This window comes from Lagopus leucura, unplaced genomic scaffold (genome assembly GCF_019238085.1).
Source record: "Lagopus leucura isolate 7727_CA_CO unplaced genomic scaffold, USGS_WTPT01 Super-Scaffold_100157, whole genome shotgun sequence".
Taxonomy (NCBI): Eukaryota; Metazoa; Chordata; class Aves; order Galliformes; family Phasianidae; genus Lagopus; species Lagopus leucura.
The window spans coordinates 17,296,786-17,322,088 of record NW_024962334.1 but is presented as its reverse complement, the minus strand read 5'-3'; the positions used below and the strand labels follow the sequence as shown (position 1 = coordinate 17,322,088).

General features: G+C 40.4%; 1 protein-coding gene across 1 annotated transcript in view; it reads right to left on the bottom strand.

The window, feature by feature from the left end:
- Nucleotides 1-258: 258 nt before the first annotated feature.
- Nucleotides 259-25,303, bottom strand: part of RFTN1 (raftlin, lipid raft linker 1) — a 94,692-nt gene continuing 69,647 nt past the window's right edge. Inside the window, exons 7-10 of the mRNA XM_042888291.1 lie at nucleotides 17,846-17,961; nucleotides 7,093-7,196; nucleotides 5,704-5,785; nucleotides 259-2,672 (exon numbers count right to left, since the gene is read on the bottom strand). Of these exons, the coding sequence (XP_042744225.1) occupies nucleotides 2,229-2,672; nucleotides 5,704-5,785; nucleotides 7,093-7,196; nucleotides 17,846-17,961 (746 nt within the window). The 3' untranslated portion in view covers nucleotides 259-2,228. The remainder of the gene's footprint in view (nucleotides 2,673-5,703; nucleotides 5,786-7,092; nucleotides 7,197-17,845; nucleotides 17,962-25,303) is intronic.

The window sequence follows — 25,303 nt, the reverse complement described above, 5'->3', positions numbered from 1 at the left end:
CTGAAAAACATGTATTTCTTGTCAAGTCTTCCCAACCTTAAGCCGCTCCAGCAGCTACAGGAATGAATTTCTGTACCAGGCTTTCACTTAGAGCAGAGAGCTTCCTCACGCTCTGCCAGACTGCTGACAGACAACCAAGCAGCCCGCTCTGCAGCACTCAGCAACATGTGCTAAGGCAGTCATCAGCAGCTTCATTTCTTTACCGTGTAGAGACCCTGAGTTCCTCCTTTTGGGGACAAATAATTAGCAGCTGTGCAATTACCACAAATAGGAAACCTCCTCATGAACTTTATTTCTCTTGTTTTGTAAGCAGTTGGGATGCAAACAAGGTCAAATTGCAATCCGATAGACACTTTCTATTCAAAAGTATTTGGCAAGTTCAATCTATTGCAACATTTTTACTAGTAAAATGTTCATTAAATACCATACATTTTTAAACAAGATTAATATAAAGCTAGTCCTTAAGACAGAAACCATCAGTAGAAATATCTTATGCTAATAAAAGTTGCAAACAGCTACTTAGAACTGTCCAGAGCAGAGACCTTGTCTGTATGTGGAACAACTGAAATAACACATTTTTGAGGTTATTGGAACTTCAGCCTACTATGGAGAAACAGAGTGAAATAATTGAAAAATATCACCAGTTACTTACAGTCCTGTGGTTAACCCACCAAATTCAAAATGAATACTCTTCAGTCAGCGAAAAAAAATCCTCCCGTGCCTTGTGTGTATGAAATGGAATGGTTTCAACTTGAGTGCCATTGTCGGATAAATGAATTCGCCAAATGCTATGATTTTTCCCTTCTCTGCAGTGGTCTGCAAGCTGTGTGATTTGCAGGCACAGAAGACGCTTTTAACCATGCCAGGTGTGCATTTGATGCAGGACACAGTTCTTTCACTCTACAGCATTTTGGTTCAAAGACAGGAAAATTATTGGGCACAAACTAGTTGAGGGACAAAGCTCACAAATGGCCAACTGAGCTCTTGTTAAAAATAAAAAAAAAAAAAAAAAACAGAACAAAAAAAAACCAGGGAAGTTCAAAACATATTTCTCACCCTTCTGCCAGCTTGCTTGACCACTTCTAAACAGGGACCAAGGTGGTAAAGAAGAGAGTAACAACTACTTCCTACCTTTTAGGAACACTGAAGTTCTCGAAGAATATATTACACATGTACATTCACTTGTAAGTATTTTAACGTAGCTCCCCCAAACAAAAAATGTTGGTAGCGTAACAGAATTCTGAGAGGTATCAATCCCAAAATACCACTACTTCTTTTAAAAAGCTCTCTATTAAGGTATTTGTACTCTGTAATATCATTTAGTGACATGCGAAGGCCGCTACCCTATTTGCATCAGTTCTTTCCCACAGCATATTTTACAACAATGAGGAAGTGGTGCAAAACGACGTGAGCAGGTCAGATGGTGACATCAAATTCCAATCTTAGTGAAGAGAGCAACTGAAAGAAGCACATCTTACCTGCCTTAATTTGTCCTCTGTTTTCCCTATTTTCTGAAACCCCAGTGAACCATCAATTGGCAAAGAGAACATAAGCTTAACAGAATAGGAAATGTCATTTTATATTGAGATCATCTGCCTTACACAAATTTATCATGAGTTTTTGTTTACTCAGTATGCCTAAAGCAGGTTTATGATTTGCTTATTGCTTGAAGATCTGCAAGAGTTAATAAAATTCAGGAGAAAATGTCATTGGTAACTCTGCTGTTGGAGACAAATATAGATATGGCCGTCTTACCTAAGCTTTCAGATTTCGGCCTGCTTAAGCTCAAAAACCATTTTCATGACACTACAAGCTTAATGACAAACTAGCACATGGCACGAGAACTTCTCCAGCAAAGATACATGGACAAGAAAACATGACAATAAATTCTGACCAAGTGGAATGTTTGCCCCGCACTAGATACAAACCTACTGTGCCATGTCAGTCACAGAAAAGCTCAAGCCTGTTTTCTGTCCCTATTTTTAATTTCAATTGTACCTCTAGAAGATGGCCTTTCCTACTCTGCAGAGTGAACGGAATTTTGCCATTAGAAAGCCTAGGCCCTGTACTTACCTAAAACATCAAGATACTGGCATGCTAAGGAGCAAAGTAAGTGCAATACCAAAGAAACGCTGAACTGAGCAATGGAGTTAGTGAAGATGATGAGCAAGATCTGTTCTTTTCTCGTGGCTAATACAACAACTCACAGAACCCCTGAGCCATTGGCCTTACTCACAAGAAGGCTCCGCGTCCGCTGCTGCACCACCAATCCCCTGGCAGCCATCAGGCCCGGGTGTGCAGTCCTGCCCCGCTGCCTCCTGCTCCTCGCAGCAGTCGGGTGTGCTCTGGTCGGGACAGGTCTGCGCCTTGCTGCCACCGGTGTCACCAGCCTCAGCACTGGCAGGACACGTGCCCTCTAACACCCCGTCACGGAGGGTGCCTCTGCTGTCAGCCCCAGCCGTTTCATTCCCCAAGTCTATGACGCCATCCAGCTGCTGCTCAGGGCCAGGCCCTGATGCGGCCGACAGCTGTGCTGCTAAGTTTCTCGTGTTCTCTGTGACTTCAAATTCTGGCTTCTCTGCCGTCTGCTTCTCCCCAGAACCTAATTTAGTCTTCCTCGATTTCTTCATTGGTTTGTTGTGCACATCTTCTTTGGAGAACCTCCAGTGAAACTACAAATAAAAGACCCAGACATTAAAGCCCACCTGTAACAGTCTCAAGCCAACATCTGCTTTCCTGAGAAGAAATACTTTTTACTTAGTTTTTATTCAAAGCTAGTTTTGGTCAAAAAGACATGAGATGAAGAAACTGCATGACTAAATCAGATGGCTTCAAGATCACTGGAGCCTGCACAGGTGTATCTGTGAGACACAGACAGGAGAGAGTGACGCGCTCTGCTTCTGCTGTGTAACATGCCTGCTGGGCTCCCTTCAAGAAGACATTTCCCCACTGAGGAGCACAGCAGCCTGGCAGACAGCATGCCCTGTGTGGAAAGCACAACCAGAGAGCTGCACAAGCGCTCACAGAGGAAGCAATCATGTGGCACTACCAATTTTTTTTCCACCAGGCTAGCAGCAGAACTAACACCATACCCCAAACCCTAAATTGTACAACAGTATGAAGGCTTTGTGATGAGAGCACATGAAGCTGCCTCAATACAGCTCTCGCCACAAGACTTGCCACAGCTACCATTTCAAAAGAACTGCTTTGACCACTATTAAAAAAAAAAAAAAAAAAAGAGAGAGAACTGGCAATATCTTGAAATACTGACTGGACAGGTCTAACATACACAGGGTCTGACAACTATACCATTAATATACGTCTTCATTCATCAAAAATAAGCTGAGCATCCCAAGGAACGTCAGATCTGGTCCCACAGCAGTGCTGAGTCAACCCACAGCAGCTCCCTGAGTACATGGATGTACCACAGAAGGATCCAGGATGGTGCAGACTTGGGGACAGGCTAGCAGGCAGTTCTCACTACTTCTCGTGTGCCATAAATACAAAAGCCATTTTCTCCACCATGACCATGGCTGTGTCAAAGTCGGTTAAGACACAGAGTCGCATTCATAAATTTTTGATTTAGCTATTTATTCCTTAAGCAAAAAGTGATTCAAAACTTACTGTTTTTTTGCAGGGGAGGCTTTCCTTCCCTTCTCTAAACTGTAATGGTATTTAAATGAAAGATAACATTTCAGTTTTAGAGCTCAACTGTTCACAATTCTCACAGGCACCTGATTTTCTCTTTGATTTGCAGCAGGGCTGCACACTCACAGCTCCTTTCTAACCTGGCGCTCTCTTGGACAGAAGCAAGATCGGGGCCCTGAACACAATATAGTTTATTCTGAATTTGCAGGAGATGTATGCATGTCTACTCTGGTATATATATATTATATTTCAGAAAAAGGTACACAGCCAGTTTCTGCTGAAATGAGCACCACTTTTGTATGAAGTGAATGAACTTGATTGTCACTGACTCAATTTTGCACTGTCTTACTGAAGAGAAGTTTGACCACTTCTTGCCTGCTTCCTTTTCTGTTCAAGTTAAACTGAGCAGCACCCAGCTGGTGAGCACAGATGGGACGGACCAGCTTCCAGCACTGCAGTGTCCTTCTACCTAATCAGCAGATATCCTTCCAAGTAGCAGCCACCTACAAACACTTCAGACATGCCATATCCTAAGTTAAAAATCCCCAGCAAGTCTGTGATGTTGGATGGCAGAACGTTCAGCAGCTTCACCAAATGCTCGGTTCAGCAGCTTTGAAGTGGCTCCCAACAGCTGTTCAGAGAGGCTGAGCGAGTCTTACAGATGTCTATATGATCATAACCAATGCACCCCATTTTTCTTGGCCTTCGGTCTGAAAATGCATTAGTAATTTTTGCCCCTGAGTATGTCTGTATATTTAACATTGCCAACAAGTAAACCCTTTGTTTTGTCAACCAGACATTGTTAAATAAGTTTTTATATCCCCAGATGAAAAAAATGTAAACAAATCATTGAGTCATCTGGATGGTATGCATTTGTTATTACAGTACAAGAAATCAGTATCATACTGCTTCTCTGTTTGAAGACATACAATTGCTTACAGTCACCCACCAAAAAAATAACTGAATGTGGGCACATCACCCCAACTTTAATCACTTGAAAACAAAGAGAAGGAATAAGAAAGAAGGGCTTTGTAGCACCATCACAGAATAACTAGGCTCTGGCTTCACTAATAAGAAAGGGTAAATCCTGAACAACAGACATGCTCCCAGCAGCTTTCTCCTGCTTTGGTCAGCTTGAACTCCTTCCTGTTCTCTGCTGTATTTAAAAGGTGACTCTCACAAAGCCGGCTCCAATCCAGTGAGGGCTTTCTAGATTTGCAGTTCCCTAACACTAGCTACAATGTTCTCAGTGCTCAGCTCTACTTAGCATTTCCCATATCCTACCGTAGCTCAGCTGTGAGCACAGCAGTCCTGCTGATGACATTAGTCCAGCCAGCACCCAGCAATTGCAAAGAGTAAAACAGAATAAAAATGAGGCTGTATGAGCAACTTTCTCATCACGTGGTCTCAGGGAGATTTTCAGTACTTCACCCATCACCCTTGCTGATGCTTCCCCTACACACAGAAAGGGCAAGGCAAATTCCTACACAAGAGGAAGGTCAGCCACTTGCCCAGTGCCAGTATTTCCCCTTCAGCAGTACAGCATGACACAGCTGGGTGGGGGTTTCCACTGTTGTGCTTTTAAAAAGGGAAACGGGAATATGTATCCACATACGTACATTATTAGCTGTCAGCTGTGTTCTCAGATAATATAGCTGGATTCAGGGGGCTTTATGCTTAAATTCTAGCAGAATTTATTAACATTACAGCACTAGATAGAAACAAGGTAAGAGACAACAATGAGTACCAGTTTCTCTTTGCAGACAGTGAATGTGGGCAGAGATTTTTAGGTCACATGTGCAGGTTTATGGCAAAGCTGTAAAGAGAATTCTACACTTCTTCTGCTGCCATGAATCCAGCAGAAGAGCTCTGACATCATCTGAGCATCTCCTTTCGTTCAAACAGTTCAATTCCTTGTGTCTTGTTTCATTTACCAGGCCACTTTATGACAGAGACATTCAATAAGCCACGTTTACTTCTTTGGGAAATCAATTGCAATATTAAAATTTTGCCAACAAAAAAAAACGAAGAAACCAGGAACCTGGGTTTATTTACCTTAGATTCTTTTTTCTTTGCTTTCTGGGGCAAAGAAGGTCTCTGAAGAAATACAATTTGCTTTGTAGATAAATTCCCTTCCCTGAAAAGAAACAAATGCACACTCCTGAGAATGAATTAAATTCACATGCAGCATCACTCAAAGCAAAAATCCATCTCGGTCATTTATTTTTGCAGGTCAAAGAAGAACAAAATGAAGAATGACCTAAACATTGCTTGACCCCAGAGTCTCGAAGCATCCTGGCATTTTGGGGGAAAAATGATCAACTGATTACCCTGATAGAGACTGTTACTGTGACATGCTTTAGCTGAATGTTTTAGAATTAGAGTGTAAAAAGAAATTGTTTTGAAGAAAAAGCAAGAAATCTATGGTGCATGTGCATAGCCCTGATGGGGCTGTGTGTGCCCCACAGGTATGTAGTGAGGCAGGAAGTACAAGCAAATGTTTCTGCACTGCCATCCTGGCCTGTGTTACTGGAGTTATAAAAGGAATACAGAAAACCAGAAGAGAAAACAATATCTATATACACACCCTTAAAGAACAAGGCTTACATATCGTAATTATGATTTTCCATTTGTTCCTATATTTAAATGCACATGAAAGGCTTTAATATACCGGCACAGATGGCCTTTACTTTTTAGGCTTTTATGTGTAGGAACAGTCTTCATCTAGCTCTCTAAAGGAGCTGGGCATATTTTCTCTTTCTTCAGCTAAAAAAAAAAATTCATGACTAATTACACTGCTTTATATATAAATATATTCCTGACAAGCATAAATCCAGAATGCTCCATCTTCATGATAAGCAAGTGGGGTGACTGTTTCTTCACCACCATTAGAAAGAGCATTTTTAAGTGACATGCATTTATGTCTAAAATCTCTGAACATTAATAATAGCAAAGCAGACCCCACACAATGACTACATATGCAAACAAGGCTACCAGAGTAATGACACAATAATTGGATATGGTTCTGCTCAGCTAGACTGTGTGTACCATCAGCGTCAGACAGACAGTAATTAAGAATGAAATTAATTTGCTTCAAATGGGCAACATCTCACTCCAAATATTATCATGGGTTTTGCTTTTGCTCCAAGTGGAGCTACTAAGTGAGAGAACCAGAGCAGGCATTTATTTATTTATTTTTAACACAAAGACAGAGATGGTAATCAGAAAATACATGCAGAAACCACAGAGCCATTTTGCATTCTTTTGCCCACCAGACACATGCTTCCTGTCTAACGTGGCTTGTGGTACTCAGAAAACCCAGAGAACAGCTGCAGGAGGGTTTGCAAATGCACTGAACATGGGCAAGAAAATCTATGCTAACTGTGCAGAGAATTGCCTGTGGTGCACAGACAGTGGCTGAAAAGCAGTGCTCACCCTCCCTACCTGTTTGTCTTCACAATCGGAGTAGGAAGGACGCACGTCAGCTGCCAGCCGTACATGGCAAGGGAATTCAGCAGTGGAACATAATCTGTCTGCACTTCCACTCCCTAGGAGAGAAAAATCAGCAGTCAGCATCAGCTCTTGCAGCGTGACATTCATTTTGACTTACAGCTTTTCTGGAAGGAGGAGAGGGTTTTTGTGGTGAAGTGAATCATTCTGTATGTCCAGCTGGCCAAGGAAAACATGATGTGCAGGAATGACCACCAGTTCATCCTAACCTGTTAAATGACTTTGCTTAGAATGATAAACACCTGTGATTATGTAGTTGTTGATTTTTTATACTGCCTAAACCACCCATGCTTCAAACAATTCCAGATCTGAACAGGACAAACTCATTGCATTTTATCAAGTATCCTCTTCCAAACAAACACTGTCAACATGACAACAATGCTTTGCCCAGATTCTGCACTTATTTAGGCTGCACCAAACCAACTGAGCAGCTCTACAATGATGGATCAAGAGCAAAATGGGCAACAACAACAAAAAAACCTAAGTACAAGTCTGTTCCTTGTATTACAGAATCACAGAGATACTCATGAGTACACACTGCCTCCTTGTTTTGAATCAGAAGATCTGTGGGCAAGACCAAAAATGCCGCCTTTCAGATATACAGAAGACAGCCTTGCTAATGCTCTTTCCAATAGATGGCAAAACCTGTAATTCACACATAAAGAACTACTGGTGATTTCAACAAAGACTGCTCCAGTGTCCCATTGCCAAGACTTCCACTAACTTGAGAATAGATGGTAGAGCATATTTACTTGTTTTTCATCTTAATAAATACAAAACACAGAAATGATAACTACTAGCCTCTACAAATACAGCTGTATTCCATTGGAATAACAATCAGATGTGCCAGAAAGCTCAGACACTTAGATTGGTTTAATGTGCACACTAGTAGTTTTAATCACCAATTCTCAGCAAAATAATTTTCTCTATTTTCCTCAGGCCTGCTCCAAAAAGTCCATTTATTCTGTAATAATAGTCATCTGGTCAGAACTAATCCAAATCCTCCTGTAGTACTTCAAATTACCTTAGTGATTTCCAACTTCAACTATTCCTTTCTTCTAATGACTGTAATAAAGGTCACTTGATATCTTCATAACTGAATGACTGCCTGACTCTGCCTATTCAAATCTCATCTTGACTGCAAATAGCCCAAGAAACTCTATCACTCCTGCTTAAAAAAGAGAGTATTTGAAAATTCTGCACTAGAAAGTAGCTGTAAGAGAACACTTGGCTCATGCTGCTCTGATTTCTGTACAGAGACTTTCAGGGCCTTTTTACACACACAGCTGCTTTGCAGCACCAGCATGTATCTGGAATACACACAGAATTGCTAATTACTGATTTCCCCCAAAGCAATCAGGACTGATCCCCAGCTGGGACTGAGGGCAGTTTGGTGCCTCCCTACACTCTCTTTCTCCTCCTTGCCCTTCCCACTCTCTGTCCCCACTGTAAGATGGGCGTCTCCTGCTGCTTCCAAGTTATCAAAATAGTGTTTGCAAGAGTAATACAGAAAGGATGACATGTCCAGATGCCTTTAGCATCTAACCTCTCAAGGAAAGAGATCGATCACACACTGGGCTTCATCAGGCAGGTCAACAATGTTTTCCAAAAATGATGAAAACACAAGCACCAGGAACGAGGCCAGCACATCACCACTGCCAGCCCTCCTCCGGACACCAGGAGGGACACAAGATCTGACCAAAACATTCCCTCTCTCAAGGCATTTGTAGATGACAAACCAGAGGGAGATCACTCATGTGGAAAGCATTAGACCAGTGGGTCAGGAAACACCGGTGCAGCAGACCTTGTTTGAGTCCCAAGCAACCTCCCATGCTACAAACAGCATTCCTATTTTGAATTCATTGCCTAAGGTCAGAGAACACTGAGGAGACCTTTCTCCTTGCATAAGGACCCACACACAGACATGTCAAAAATCAACAGGATAACAGCAATGAGGAGGGACATTGGTAACACACAGAGCACAGCTTGCCTGGCTGCTGCAGAACCTGGAGTGTGAGGCTGCACTGCCCCCACTGTCACAGTGCTGTCCCCACAAGGCAAAAGGAGGCCGGGACCCATCTGACCTGTCAGAGTTAAGCACCACCTGCAGAGATGATGCTGTGCTTCTTAATCCCCAAGCAGCAGAAGCAGAAAGAGAGGATAAATCACACTCAAAAGTGTAAAGTTACCGGAAATTAGATTTAAGATTAACGTCAGTTCAACTTCAGGAAGAGAAAAAGAAAGTCTGGAAAACATAAAAGATCTGTTGAAAGAGTATTGTATCATTGTTAGAAGGTATCTATTCATTCTTGCACAGGCTGGTGCTGACAGCAGAACCTGCATGTCATAGATCACAGAATCATCAAACTATTAGGGTTGGAAAACACCACCAAGACCATCGAGTCCAACCACCAACCCAGCCCCTCCATGCCCACTAACTTTGTCCCTCAGTGCCACATCCCCACGGTTCTTGAACACCTCCAGGGACAGTGACTCTATCACCTCCCTGGGCAGCCTGTGCCAATGCACCACTCCTTCTGAGAAGAAATTCTTCCTAATATCCAACCTGAACTTTCTCTGGTACAACTTAAGGCCATCATCTCTCATCCTATCACTAGTTATCCAGGAGAAGAGGCTGACCCCCACCTTGCTACAATCTCCTTTCAGGTAACTGTCAAGAGCAATAACGTCTTCCCTGAGCCTCTTCTTCTCCAGACTAAACAATCCCAAAAGTCAGACTGGGCTTCTTCAGTTCCTTCTTCAGACCAGGAAGGGAACATACCTTAAGGGACACCTCTCCCAGATCCAACTGCTCTGAGCAAGACCTTGGTACCATTGGGCACCACACAGCTCCTCAGGGGAATAAATGCCAACAACTGGTTGTTGTAAGGCAACAGACAAGAGAAAGGACGCTCTCCTAAACCAACATGCAGAATTCACATGGGCTGCTAGCTCCCCATTTGCAAATACAGATAATAGCAGCCTTAACACCACATAAACGAAATATCCTCCCTCTCCTGAATCATCATCTGCAGTCCTATCCCAGGACTGGAAACTGACCACAAGCAGAAGCCACAGTCTTACAGGTCTTTAGGAGAGAGCACAAAGAATCAGTGTCACCTAAAATGCTTCCATAGGCAAAAACGCACCCAAATAAACAATACACCGGGGGCTGGGTACAGAGAAAAAGCAGAATTTCATATTTATTTTATATTTTATAAGCAATAACGTTATTTTAAGATTTACTTTTATTTGCAACAATGGAAATATAATTTCAATTTCTTAAGAGAAAATTTCAATGCTCTTTCTAGCTAACAGATCTGAATTTGAGAACCAATAGGAAGAGAAGGTACATGCCAGAGCTCTGGTGAACAAGAGTGTTCACATAATGTGTCTCAAACTGGGAGATGTTTCATTCAGTGTGAAGGTGGAAAATTTTAATTAACTTGTTTCCCACCCTGCTCTGGATGGTAAATCATCTCTGATCACACCTGGAGTGTCAAGAAGCCAGAGCACAGTGAGTGAGGCTTTTCCCTTGACTTACACCACATGAAAAGAATTCATTTTTTCTGTAGTTGTATTATTTGTTTTCAGTCTTTTCTTGCTTTCACAGCAGCTTCTTCTCATTAGAAAGGACTAAAAAGTATGATTAAAAAATGATAAAGATAATATCTAGGGCAAGCCACGCAAACAACTGCATTAACTGTTTTTCTTTTCTTTTCCCCCTTTACTGTGGCAATTTTAACCACAGCAAGAGAATAAACACAGCAGCTACTAAGCTCTTGTGAGACGGAAAGAAATCATTCTTTCCTGGGTTAAGTGAATGTGATTTACTCACAGGGCAGCTATGGATTGTCACTGTTTAATATTTTTTTCCAATGTGGATTGAAGAGTGGAAGACTGAAAATCCCATTAAATTAATCTTAATAAAACCTTTACAAGCAAATCCTAACAGACCACATGCTAAGGCCTACGGACAGATGGCAAAGAGGATGGAAAGTAAAAAACACAGCAGCTTTTAAGTAGGCTCAAGCTATTGTTTATGGGAGAAAACATGCAGTGTGCTCCTGCCCAGCTCCCTACACAAACACTGGAGAGAGCCCATAGAAAAGGCAGCATGCACCCTGGGCAGCAGACTACCAGCCTCCACCACTGCCAAAGTTGCAGCTTTTCCTATTTCACTGGAGGGAGAAAGAGGACGTGGTGAAGGCAACACTGGCACCTTGTGAAAAAGAGAGAAAATAAAATGAGAGAAATCAAATATATGGGCTGTCTGAGAATGACCTGGTACAAGAATGCTGCAAATGTTTGATGGCTGCAGTAATACAGAAGAAAAAGAGACCAAGCCCATGCTCTAAAGTTTGAAATGATTTGTCCATTCCTGTTTTAAACTTATTCCATAAAACACTTTCTCTTAATAATGTAACACTATCGATCCATTAAAACTATCTACTGTAAGCAAAAGAGAAGTTTCACACAAGCGCTGCAGCAAAAAAATTGCACCACGTTCCTTCAGCATTGAGCTTCTCCTAAATCTCAGCCTGTAATATAATACAGAGCCTTGTCAGCAGACATGCATGAGAAGCTTTACAGCAGAGCAGTGTGGGCAAACAGAAAAACAGAACAAGACAGCCTTTTGCTCATTATATCAGATAAATTGAACGTATTTCTTAATAAAATTTCTTATTATATGTGAATTAATGGACTGTGAAGTATTTTTGAGAATATACAAATCTGCAGCACTAAACTGGGGGAATCCTGTGAAGACAGTTTTTCCTGAGATTCAAATGTATCCATTCTCAATGTCCATACACATATATGCTGCTGAGTAGCATTCACATCCATGTCCACATACAGTGTAAAGCAAAATAATCAACAACTAAAAAGCTTCCTCTGTCTGTTAAGTCCACTTCTCTCAGTGACTTCAGTGAGGCAAACCCTACTTTCTGGTGCAAGCATAAACTGTTAAAATGTTTGAGTATTTCCAGTAATGCCTGCACCCGTAAGACAGAAGCACAGTTGAATAGCAACAGAGTTTTGCATTTATAGAAGCAGAGGACAGGTAGCAAAAGCTCGTCAAGGTGAATGTATTACATTAGAATGGAAAGGGTTCTCCTCATAGGAAGCGTGGAAACATCTTAGGAAATCTGCTGAACTTAATAAAGCATAGGGGACATGCACATGACAGCACAATTCCACATTGGCCACGGAGCAGAAGAAATAACTATTATCTAGCAATCCATCAGTACATTTTCTTACATAACTCTGGCATTTTTAGTCTCATAATTCCTGCAACATTTCCATGCTGTACCTTCAGGTGAGTGCCAATTTAACCATCTATCTACAAACTGTTCTTGGAACAACAGTAACAGCTAAACACTCTCTGAGAACTGGTATAACCCAGGGTGCCTTACCACACACAGCTAAAGCTTTTGCACACAGTTTCCCCAGTGTAACATCCTTCAGTTCTAAGTTACTCTCAGCCTGTTCCAAATAAGCTCTGTGCACTACTTTACCATTCTGAAATGAAAAATCTACTTCCAAACAAGAAGCACATCTGAAAAACAGATGCTCTATGGCAACAGGTTCAAGTCAACAAGAAAGGAGACCTCCAAAACACGCAGGGTTTCACTAACATGCAGGGTAGCACGTGCAATTGATGGCGTCCCAGCTGCTGTCTCCTGTGATACTCAAAATGCCAGGGCATCATCCTGTGGCCACCCAGCAGCTGCTCAGGGTCAAAGAGGTACATAAGCCAAGTCCTTACTGCCTGGCCAAAGGTGACCTGCTGTGAAAAAGACTTGTGCCCTTTGTGACTCTTTGCAAAGTGTAAAAAAAAAATAAATAAAAAAAAAACCAACACATCTGAAATGCTTCTTTTCAGTTTGTTCTTGAAAGTTCAGATCTGGTATTCTCTTTTTTTTTTTTTTTCTATGTTTGTTTCTATGGGTGAGTAGAGAACTAATTCTTATCTGTGATCCTGCCACAAACCGAAGCAAACCATGCCAGACAGTATGTGACTTTTTCAATATTGAGATTGTTATAAATCCTGTGCTTTTCTGCCTGCTTAATTCAAGTGTCCTTTACTCATTGGGAAGAAATGTTGGCTTTGCCAAACTTTAGTACTTCCAGCGCTACAACAAAGTATTGCTAAATTTATCAACAAAACCAAAGAAAGATTTGCCTGTGCTTTTTTAATCCTATATAAGGTACATCTATTGAGTTCAGTAGGCAAATACAGAGATATTTATGCTGCCTTTGTATCTTAGATAAAAGAAACAACAGCTACAAAAACCTGTTAAAGTTAACAGGCTCCTGAAGGTTTTGTTTAGCTTTACTTATACAGCAATGAGGGGCAAAATCCTGAAATACTCTATCCGGGCAAAAATATTTGGATGGTAAAGAGTCACTCTCAGAACTGCATTTCATACCAATCGCCATCAGCTTTTTTTCTGACCCAGCCATGCCTTTCTCCTATGGCTAAAGACAATAAAATGTAGCTTAACTGACATGACCTAAATCAAATCTACAGTCAAATCAAATCTTCATTTCCAGAGAATTTTTCCAAAGGCTTACATTAAGGCAACTTGCAACACAGGCTTAACAGAGATCATTCTTAAATCTTTTGATATGTCACACTGTAAACGGTTTATCGTGTCTACAGCAGACACTGACCCCATTCAGTTTTGCCAGGGAAATGGCAACACTGTGATGCATTTGAGATTTTAATTCATGCTAGTGTACCAAAGATACGGTAATAGCACAAAAGAAGAAAGCGATGAATCACTAGCTGAGGATTTTCAATGACAAAATATTGTAAATTAAGGACAGTATTTTCAGAATAAACAAGATTTCCAAAGAGGAACAATATAGAAATCTAAAATAAACATTGTGGCACTCAACTTGAAAGACACTACTAGCTGTTCTGTCTTGGCTAATGGCTAAGAGAAGGAGACAGATTAGAGGTGGGGAGGGCGAAATCACACAAGCTTTGATTAATCAGAGCTGCCTACCCACATTTGCCTAGGCAAGCAGAATTAAAACCATCATGTAAGTTGTAGTGCCAGATCTCAGAGACTGCTGTGGAAATAACGTGTCCTGACATTTTTAGAGTTAAAGTGATAGGAATGAGAGGAGCATTTTGTCATTAGAACTCCTCTGGTCATTCACAGAGGATGCGACAGCTCAACTTTGCTCGAGGAGAAAGAGTTAAATCACTCAGAGCTATTACATCCTGTCTGCTGCTTGGCGGGACCACATACTGTGACAGCTGCAAGCTTTACATCCTCTACAGACTGACATTTTACACACATAACCAGCGCATCACATTGTTCAGCTTGTTTTCTCTTCTAGCCTTAGCAATTAAAAAGGCAGCACATTCCCCACTAAGAGGTGTGCCAGCCCCTCTCTTTTGCCTTTATGACTAAACAGCAAAACTTTATCTTTTCATTGAGAAAGGTTCTCTAGATTTCATTTTATTACTGAGAGCATCAGTACATGCTGTATGTCTTTTTACGATGAACAGCTTTCTTTTGTTGCGGCTGGGATTCTTTTCATTTCTTTGTTTCTTATTCCTAATTGGGACACAGCACAATACATTTGCACAGTTCAGACCACACCTGAACAAGTCTATAGCTCTCCCAGACATCCCATCTGATACAAACTTTAAGTAAGGATCCATTATATACATTTATGTCACGCTGCCCATCAGTGCTTCCACTGCTGCCTTGGTATTAACGAAAAAGACAAATGGAAAAGGTTAGTCTAGGCCACAGTAAAACCTGTATCAAAAAATATGAAATTCTACATTAATGAGGCAATCCATTGCTCCAAAACTATCTCTGCGGTAACATTTTGATCTACCAATAATATTTAAAAAGCATCAGGGCATCTCCTGTCAGTACTGGACAGTCTTTCCCATTTTCTGTATCTCCCATTTTACAGTCCCATCCTCTGCCCCTTTCTTATTCCATGCTCACTGTAAATAAAGGTGGATTTCAAGGGAGTTTAACTGAGGGACAACCTGATTTTCTGGTTAGGACACTGGACAAGCACCTACAGATTCCCTTGGCTTCCAGTATTTCTTCATCATTTCATGACCTTACTTACCAATTCCTATTATCTCTCAGAAAGCATGGGGCAGGAAACAGCCAGTTACTTAAAGCTCAGGGGAACAAAAAAGTGGCCAGCACTGCTCTATCTCTATCTGGGTTCCAAACTGTCCAAGAGTTCTGCAATGCCTCATTATCCTTCAGCATGCTTTTTTCTCTACTCTATTTCTCCATTTACACATTGGTAAGTAATATATTCATTGTGTCACTAAACGAGGCTACTGACCTCAGGAGGACAGAATTGCCAGGGAATAGCCAGCACCCACATTTCAGATTACAGCAGAGAACAATCTGATCACACCAACAAGTTGTGTACACGTTACCAGCTAGTTTCTGAAGTTGCACATAGACCTACCAAATCTTACACCTGGAACTAGAGACTCTTCATGTTAGCCCTCACACAGACACGGTACGCAGCATTACAGCATCTCCTGACTCACCAGATGGCTTTCACTGGTTGATGCCTTAATCTACTGGCCAGCTGTACCTCCAGCTTGGGGGAGAAAGGCATCACTGCTAGAATTCAGGCAAACGATGTACTACCTTCCAGGGCTCTAACACTTCCAAGTGGCCATGCTAGAAGACACTCCTCTGCTGTGTCCCACTGTTCAGTTATTGCCATCACTGGTTCTCATTATCAGATGCTGTCCTCATCATAGTTTGAGGCAAACTTGTGTCCACCAAGAGCAAACTAAGAGGTGCAGAGGGCATTATGCATGACTGCATTACAATATCCTTGAGTCACAGAGAGTTTCTCGCTGGCTGTCTGAGCCGAACTGATTCAGATCAAGAGTCTACTTACTCTCAGAAAGCTATCCCCAGTGTGGCTATATGGGACAGCTCAAGCACAGCAATATCAGGGCAAGCATGCAGGATACTTGCCCTAGATATTTTATGTATTTCCTCAGCACATCATCAGGTTTAGTTTCTACTGAAAGCAATGTGTGATGCAAAGTAAGATATAGTATGTGGGGAGGATCACAGGGCTCACTTTAGAAACACATGGCTAATCTGAATAAAATGCTTCTATAGTTGCATAGATATAGAAAAGATAGAGAAAATCACAGTATCTTTTCCAGTTTCTCCTTGAACCCTAGCCTTTTTGAAACCACGGCATTCTTCAGAAATGTATTCTACCAATTTCCTTCCTGCTGTGTGATGTATGACCTGAATTACTTTTTTTTTTTTTTTTTTTTTTTTTTTCCATTTTGTACCTGGCCCTTGAGCAGTCACATTTGAAGCCTCTCAAATCTTATACTGCCAAAGAAGGCAAAAAGTTAACCCCTATTCAAGTATCTCCTATGATTTAGGAGACCTCTACCTATTCTGTTACCTGCAACTTTTCTTTTTCCCAGGCTGAAATACACACCACATAAAGTCTTCCTAATATGGAAGCTGTCTGTATGGTTGATCATCCCCATTACTATTCTCTGGACATTTTCAGTGTTAACATAACCCTATGAAAAAAGGTGCTGCCAAATCATGACTTATATAGTAGTATAAAGCAGTGTATGGTTGCTGTATCACACTCTATTCCTCTCCAAGCAGTTTTTAACATTCGGTTAACATTAATGCCTCTTGACATTTGCCTTCTTACTCAGCACTAACCTAAATGCTTTCATGAAACCTTCTGTCATTACCCCAAAACCTTGCTCCTGATTGGCAATACCACAACTTGACCCTAAAAATAAATTGTGGCTGTAAGTTTTTTTTTGTTTTTGTTTTTGTTTTTTTTAAGTCTGTAATAACTGGAATAATATCAAACGCAATACAGGCATCATTTTTATAGATGCACATGAGCACAAGAAAAGCTGCTGTTAACAACTACGTTGTTCTTCAAGAAGTCTCTTATATGCTCATTTCTTGCTACACTTTAAAGTCATCAACTAATGATCAAACTCCTAATCCTAGTCTTCTGGAATTTTAGACATTTAGTTTAGTATCAGTCTCATTTTTCCTTAATCCATGCTTCTGGCAGATGCTGTGCCCTGCTTAAGTCTTTCCTAGGATTTTCACGCCCAGTTTGCAATACATTGTAAATGAAGATGAGTTATGGCTTTTTATAGATTGTAGAATGGCTCGGGTCAGGATTGGCCTTAAGGACCGTTAAGCTCCAGCCCCCCTGCCACTGGCAGGTGCCAATCTCTGTATCCAATACAAGACCAGGCTGCCCAGGGTCCCATCCAACCTTTAATAGATATGTAACATCTATTTCTGGCAGACTAGAGCAATCAAATTATAAGAAAAGAAAAATATTCTGAACACTAAGCAATGTTTTTTTTCCCCTTTGGGATCTTTTTGCTTCTTATTGCAAAGATTTTAATCCCAGGTTTTTAAATACCTATTTGTGTACCACACCCACGCTGCTCTTCCTCCCATCTTCTCCCCCATTGAAGTAAGGAATGATTCAAAACCAGAAAAGCACCGTTCAAACACAGAGCGTGGTTAACCTGGCATTACTGCTAACACTGGCCTCTCTACCTCCATTACTTGTATGCACTGCTGAAGTAAGTACAGCAGTATGCCTGCAGTCTCGGTGTGTTTTGATTTATTAAATAAATAAAGGAAAAACATACCTTCAGTACAGTCCACTGCTCTACAACAATAGCATCATAACCCTGCATGGTTTTATTGTCTTCCACAGCAACATCTTCAAAGAGAAATACTCCATCCATTGTTCCATGCAAGGAATCTGTGGAAACACAGTGTTATGTGTAAGCTCTGTGAGAAACACCCCATGTGTAGCGAGGCATTTTAATTTAGTAATAGCCAGTTCTTTCAAGCATATTAATACCATGTGCTTGGAAACACATTTTCCTCCGAAAGTCCAACTGCAACAAATGTCTGAGACAAACATATTCAGCAGTTTCTAAAAGCAACCCTCTCCATCCACCATTATGCCAGAGTTTATCCTCAAAAAACACAGCTCTTGCATTTTGAGGTGTCAGAATAAGTTCAGTCCTTTTCACCAACCTGAAGTTGTGCACATGCCTTATGGGCTAAAGACCACGTATTATGTTGCATCAACTTTTGAAGGGTTTCTGTAAGTACAATGAATGTGTACCTATGCATTCATCTATTCAAGTCAGAACCCTATTTATGGAACAGGTATTGCAGATACGATGGTCTATGTGGACTAAGGATGCTCTGGCATATCTAAATGCTGTAAAAGAAAAAATACATTCATAACTATTTCATTAACTTATGAAGGCTTTCTGACCATCTGGTTTAGTAACTGTTCCCATTTATATTCCCAGCATGTTCAGCCTTTTTTCAGATTAAACACACTATTAAAGTTACTTCAGCAGCACCTTCCCCTTGAACTTAGCTGTATATTTTACTATCAGCAGTCTCCCCCAGAGGCAAGCATTCAGTTTTGTCAGCTCCACAACACAAGAGTGCAACTAACTGAAAAAATACCCTTCCTTGCTTAAATAAATTATGAAATAGCTGTCCATAAAATATACTACATAACAGTTCTGTACTCTTTATGAACACCAAGAACTCACACTGTCACAAGCATGCTTCTCATCCTACCCCTCAGATTTAAAGAATACACTGGCACTGTACAACCAACAATGAAGACCTTGCTCCTCCACCTGCCTAAATGCAATAGTATTTTATACAACAGTTTATTTGTATTTTTAGGGAAATTTTGCTCCTTGCACCACATAGGCCGAACCAACAGATCCCTGGACTGACTTTGCAGGCAAGCCTGCTCAGCAATTTCAGCAGGTCTTCCTACCCTCCACAGTGGATGTTGGGAGGCCAAGAAATGCTAGCAGGAAGGCATCACTGCTTCCACAGGAAAACAATCATTTTTCACAAAGACAGAGTAAAGTTTTCTTACCTCTTGCATGCACAATCTCAAACACACTTGATAAGATCTAAACTCTGTTTGCTGCTCAGAAATGCAAAGCTCACAACAAACTAAGCTACTACAGTTGAAGGCTCCTGTCTACAAATATATACAGCAAGACTGATATTTCCAGAGCATTTGCACATTCCTTTGTTACCTGCATAGTCCACTACTCTCTTCTGCTGAAGTTTCTACTAAGTCACAAATAAGCAGATGCAAAAAACTCACTGCTAATATAAAACTGGATTATTTTTTTTTCAGTTCAGTTGAGTAGCAAACTACTTAATAGCAACTTTGAGATTCTTTTAGGAGTCTCAAATAAGTAGAAAAACTCTGTCTACCTACTGACAGTCTCCACAGATTACTTTCCTGCCATTTAGACTAAGAAGAAGGAAGGAGATTACTCATCATTACAGTAAGCCGTTATTATACATTGCTCCAAGGAGGAAAAACTAGACTACAAAGCAGTAGTTCCTGTCTTCTAGATAGAGGTCTCATCTGAGTGATGTGAACACGCATTTTTGTTATGAAATAATAGAGAAAATCACTAAAGTAGCTGGTTACAAGTTAGAAAACATAGAGAGAACATGCTTGTCTCATACCATCTATCTATGATAGATGGTATGATAGTGAGTACATAGATATACCTATCTATGTACTATCATACATGATAGGTACAAGATTTCATTATTATATTTTATTCATAAGTGGTACTTGTTAGGTCCTACATTTCAAAGTGGGAACCAATTCAACTTCTGTACAGTACATCATATTCCAACACACAAACCTCCACCCAAATCCATTTTAGGATACACAGCATATAAATAGCCCTTTACTTTTCTCATGCAGGTTTCATAGAACAGCACTGAGGGCTGAAAGCAGAATCCCACGCATCACAACTATACAGAGGCATCTTAAATTTCCAAGGCAAGCCTTATACATAATCAGATTACTGCTAGTGCATTGTGAATTCTGCTGATGAATTTCACTGTCACACTGTTGGCACAACTGCAGCTTGAGCTCTGCCCACACATTTGCCAGCAAATTAGTAAGTGATCAAAACACGATCAGCATGCGTGTGTTTACACTCTCTCATAAATCATCCTTTATGTTTCATTCTGCTGTGCATTCCACTTGCACAGTTCAGAGCTTACACATATGTGAACATTATGGCACATATGTAATGTTTTAGAAACGAATAGATGAGCTTGTGAGACCCTACAGGAAGCAGATAAACTTAACTGCACCTCCTTGTTGAATGTACAATGATTAAACAATGATTATTGTTGAAGGCTACATCTAGCCCATCCTAAAACCTGTTAATTTTTTGGCAAGGAAAGAACTTGACAGAAAATGAGAAAAGCAGAAGGGGAAAACTTATGAGAGAAAGACAGCTGCTGCATACTGGTGTCTGTTCAACACAGTGATAATAGTGGAAAACTCCATAAGATAAACTGCTTGATGGTACTCATTAAGATCACCCCTTAAACATAACTGAGCCTCCGCTCTACCAGCTCTTCAACTTTCATGCCATAACTATGTCTGCCAATTCGTAGACCTTTGCAGCACATTTTTCCTTTTACAGGCTGAAAAGGGAGGTAAAGGAAAGAAATAACTGGAAGAAATAGAAAAGAATAATCAGATCATGAATTTAATCCCGTGTGAAGCATCTGGTATGCTAAGAATAAACAGGAGGCAGAATATCAGAAAGGGAGCTAAAGGCATCTTAATTTGGAGAGAAGGAACATGTAACCCATGCTACAGTGTCAGGATTAGCATGAATTTTAGGGAAACTCTCACACAGGTGTGGAAGGGCAAAGAGTTGGACAGACAAACTGAGCCTACCTGCAACACCTTTGTCCCTCAGATGTTGTAAAGTCTGCAGCAACTTAGGCAATATTCGTGTAGGATTCACATCATCTTACAGTACAGATTTACGATAGAGATGCCTACAGCTGAATTTGTTATCCAAGGCTCTCTTTTACAACTGATAGGAAAAAAAATAAAAGCATTACTTCGTACAGGACCCAATTTCATAGAATCATGGAATAAGCTGCATGGATCTGCAGTTTGGTTTCCTGCTCAAATCAGTTTCAATGCGAAGTAGAGCAGATTGCTCAGGACTTTATCCAGTTGTGTCTTGAAAATTTCCAAGCATGAAGACTGCACAACTTCACAGGCAACCTCTTACAAAGCTTGTCTATTTCTACACTGAAAACATTTTCCCTTATATCCAACCTCTCATTTCAGTTTATACACATTCTTTCTCATCCTCCTGCCCAGAGCTCAGCCAAGGGCTGATATCCATATTATTCGTAAGCTCCTTCAGTCCCAGCTGTCCCATAGGACAAGGGCTCCAGCTCCTGACAGTGATGTTCTACTAAACCAACCTCAGTTTGTAAGCATGTTCCTTGCTCCTTGTGGGGAAGTGTCCAAAACTGGACACAGTATGTCGTGTAGAGGCAGCCTTAATGAGTGTCAAATAAGGGACGATAATCGCTTTCGTTTAATTACTGGCAATACCCTCGTCAATACAGCCTCATAGGCTGTTTTCCTTCTCTATGGCTATAGCATATTGTTGATTCATGGTCAGCTTGGCACCCACCAACACTGCCAAGGCTTTTTCAACAGAGCTGCTAACCAGACAGGCAGTCTCTATCCTGCATGTGTGCAAGGATCACCACCTTCACAGAGGCAGGACATTTGTCCTCAATGAATTTCAAAAGCCTCCTGCTGGCCTGTTATTCCAGCCTGTCCAAACAGCAGCCCAACCCTGATGCACATTAACTGCACCTTGAATATGATATCATCTTCAAACTTAATAATAGCCCTCTCCCCACCTCTTCTGCATCACCAATAAAGATGTTAAAACACAACCCAGTCCAGGACAGAAGTCTGTGGTATTCTTTTTGTTAGTCCAGGTAAAGTATGACCTACAAACTACTATTCTCTAAGTGCAGCCATGTAACCAGTTTTTTTTTCACTTGTCTAGTCACCCTTCATTATAGGCTGAAAAATATTGTGGGATCCAGTGTCAAACTTCCTTCCTGAAGACACCCAGCATGACATCCAATGCTTTCCCTTCATCCACAAATCTAATCATTTTATCACAGAAGGTAGTATGTTTGGTGAAGTATGATTTACTTGTTAAATCCATGCCGACTGTTCACAACAGGTTTCCTCCATGTGTCCAGAAACATGTTTCAATAGGATTCACTCAGTGAATTTTCCAGGGGCTGAGGTGTGGCTGATCACCCTGTTGTTTCCTGGATTGTCCCTTTGGTCTTCTAGAAGATGGGTGCAACCTTTGTCTTTCTCTGATATTGGAGAACTCCTCTGATCTCCATGACCTTTCAAAGATGATTAACAGCCTCATTACCACATCAGCCAGCTCTCCCAGCATCCCTGGATGCAGACCATCTAGTCTCAGAAACTAAAGCAACCCCTGTCTTGATCTTCATCCACTCCTGCTGGTCCTCTGCCTTCTTGAATCTCAACTCAAGATATCTGGGAGAACACGCTAATGAAGACTGAGTCAAAGGAGCCACTAAGTATTTCTGCCCTTCCGAGGTCTGCTACCACATACTCCATTGCACCTACCTCTTTTATATGTCTGAAGTGAGACAAGGTGGATCACAACACAAACAATATTGGTCTAGATCTAGACCTCCACCAATTATAATGGCAGTTTTTGGTAACAACACATGCAGACACACCTGCAAGGCAGATTCCTCTGTTTATCTGGCTGAATCTTAACTAACCTACCTACAAAGATCAGCCATCCAAAGCTTAGATGGTGAACTGGCCTTTCCATTTTTCACTGCTTCTCACATAAAGTATTTTTCTCTGATTCTAATGCAGTCGTATTCCTTTTCGGCAATCTCTTGTCTAACAAGATTAATCTCCCAGAACTTAGCTTAGCCTATTAAACGGTCTTTAATAATTCCAAATATTAGTTAACCTGCAAGAAAGCAGTAGTTAAAGCAGTAAAACAAGCCATTCTGACTTAGCAGTCTTTACTCTTGAAATAACATAACTTCACTCTTTAAAAAAAAAAAAAAAAAGCCTCCAAACAAAGGTTACAATCATTGTCCCTCCTCTGAAAATGTTCTATTACCACTGCATTTTTTATTAAGGTATCCCACTGTGCACAAAAAAGCTATTATTTTCACTGGTTGTATAAATATTTGATGTAGCTCTGTTGACAAAAAGCTATTTTGATGTTCTTCCTTCTGATTTACAAGTATATGGGAAAAGATTTCTTCCCTTACCATGACAGCTCTTCTAGTGCGCAACTACTTTCACTGTGTTGTCTGAACTACAAATTCCCCTCATCTAGAAAAGTAACCTTTACGCTGCTGTTGCTCTCAAAAAGAAAACAAGATATCTGAGGCTTTATGTCACGTGATCTGAATGTTGGCCTTTGCTTCACATTTATATTCCTCTCTCCCTCTGAACCTTTTCACCTTGAGTACACACAGAGAAAATAATTCCATATGGATGATAAAAATACCAGCCATCTCTGTGGATAAGGTGAATAAAATTGGCCAAATGCATCACTGGTTCATTTCTGTCAGCAGCAGTGCAAATATAACAGAGGTAATCCATTTGGCCCTTCAAAAACCCAACTAATTTCCTCTTACAAGCAACTCATCTTTTGTTTCATTTGCTTGCTTTGTCTTAAAGTCTTGTCAATGTTTTATAGATGGTTAGCTGGCTTTATGCAAGTTTGAAAGCCCAGAAATTCACAGTCAGTAGAAAAACAAATATCAAATGTTTAAAGAACTGTAGTTCAAAATGATTGAAGACAACCAAACTTATAATTACTCTGTTAATGCATGGAAGTACAACCTTAGCTTTCAGTCTTTCTCCCTTCCTATCCGCAACTACTCTCATATTGCTGACTGAAGGCTTGTTGTAAGAAAGAAGCTGATCTCATCTGTTAGATCTTTTCCATTTTCACTGTTACTAACTTGTACCTTGCTCTACTTCTCACTGGAAGAGCGAATGGGTGAAGTCCTACGATCACTTCAGATCATTAGACAGTATCAGTTACACCTGGGTTTACAAGGAGTATTAGTAATGACAAGATACACGGTGTATCTCTCAACAGTTTATGAAGTGTAATTTGCAATTTTATTACATTTCTGCTTGTTATTTTCTGGTATGATGAGCAAAAAGAAACAGCTGCTATCAGTGAATTTTAAAATTCTTTTACATACAAATTATTAAACTGTTGGCAGAAGAAAGAAAAATTCATATATGCTAACAATCTGGAAATTTTCACTTGATTGGGCATTCCAAGGACAAGGGAGAGAAGAAGATAATAACCCTGCTTTTAAGTCTGATAAGCAAAGTAATGAATTCATACTTTAAGGCAAAGAGAAAAATCAGTTCCCAGTGCAAAGAAATTTAATATAACCAATTAAAGAAAATATGCTAATATTACCTTGATTTGGAAAAGGATTAATCAGTGAATACAGAGATCAGCTATAAAGAGCTGGACAGGCTGCATTAAAAGACTATAACAACAAGAAGCCCTGAGCCTCTTCTTTCTTCCCACCTTCCTGGGTTGTTTCATATGGACTGGTATAAGACTGAAAAATATCCATTGCTTTGCAGCATAGGAAAAATTTAGGATTTAAATCATAAATATTTAATTACAACTGGGATCACCTTATGGATGTTCTTATTAAATATTTTTCTAACAGTGTGGTTTCAGTCATGACAGTTTACCTTAACTGTACTGATGCCCTTTTAAAAACTTTAATTTAGAGCTTTTCTGACTACTAAAATTTCCTGTAACAGCAAAATGATAACAAAAATGATTATCAACTGCTCATCTTCAAGCTCTAATTTAACTTAATCCTGAATCTGTACACTTTCATATAAAACTGTCCTGTTGGTGTAGAGACTTTATTGCCATCCTCCATGCGAATTTTATCTGTGTCTGTAGGCAGTTATCTGGTACTCCTATTGTGGTATCCAAGTACATGAACTTCCCTCAGTCCTCTGTTATATAAATGAACTTTAGAAGTTTAAATAACAGAAAAATGCTGTGTTTAAAACATTTTAGAGTACACTGATAAGCAGTTTTTATTAAAGAAAACACTAAGCCTTATATAGCCAATTAGATTTGGCTCTACGAGTTCCAATTTATACACATAAAGTAATT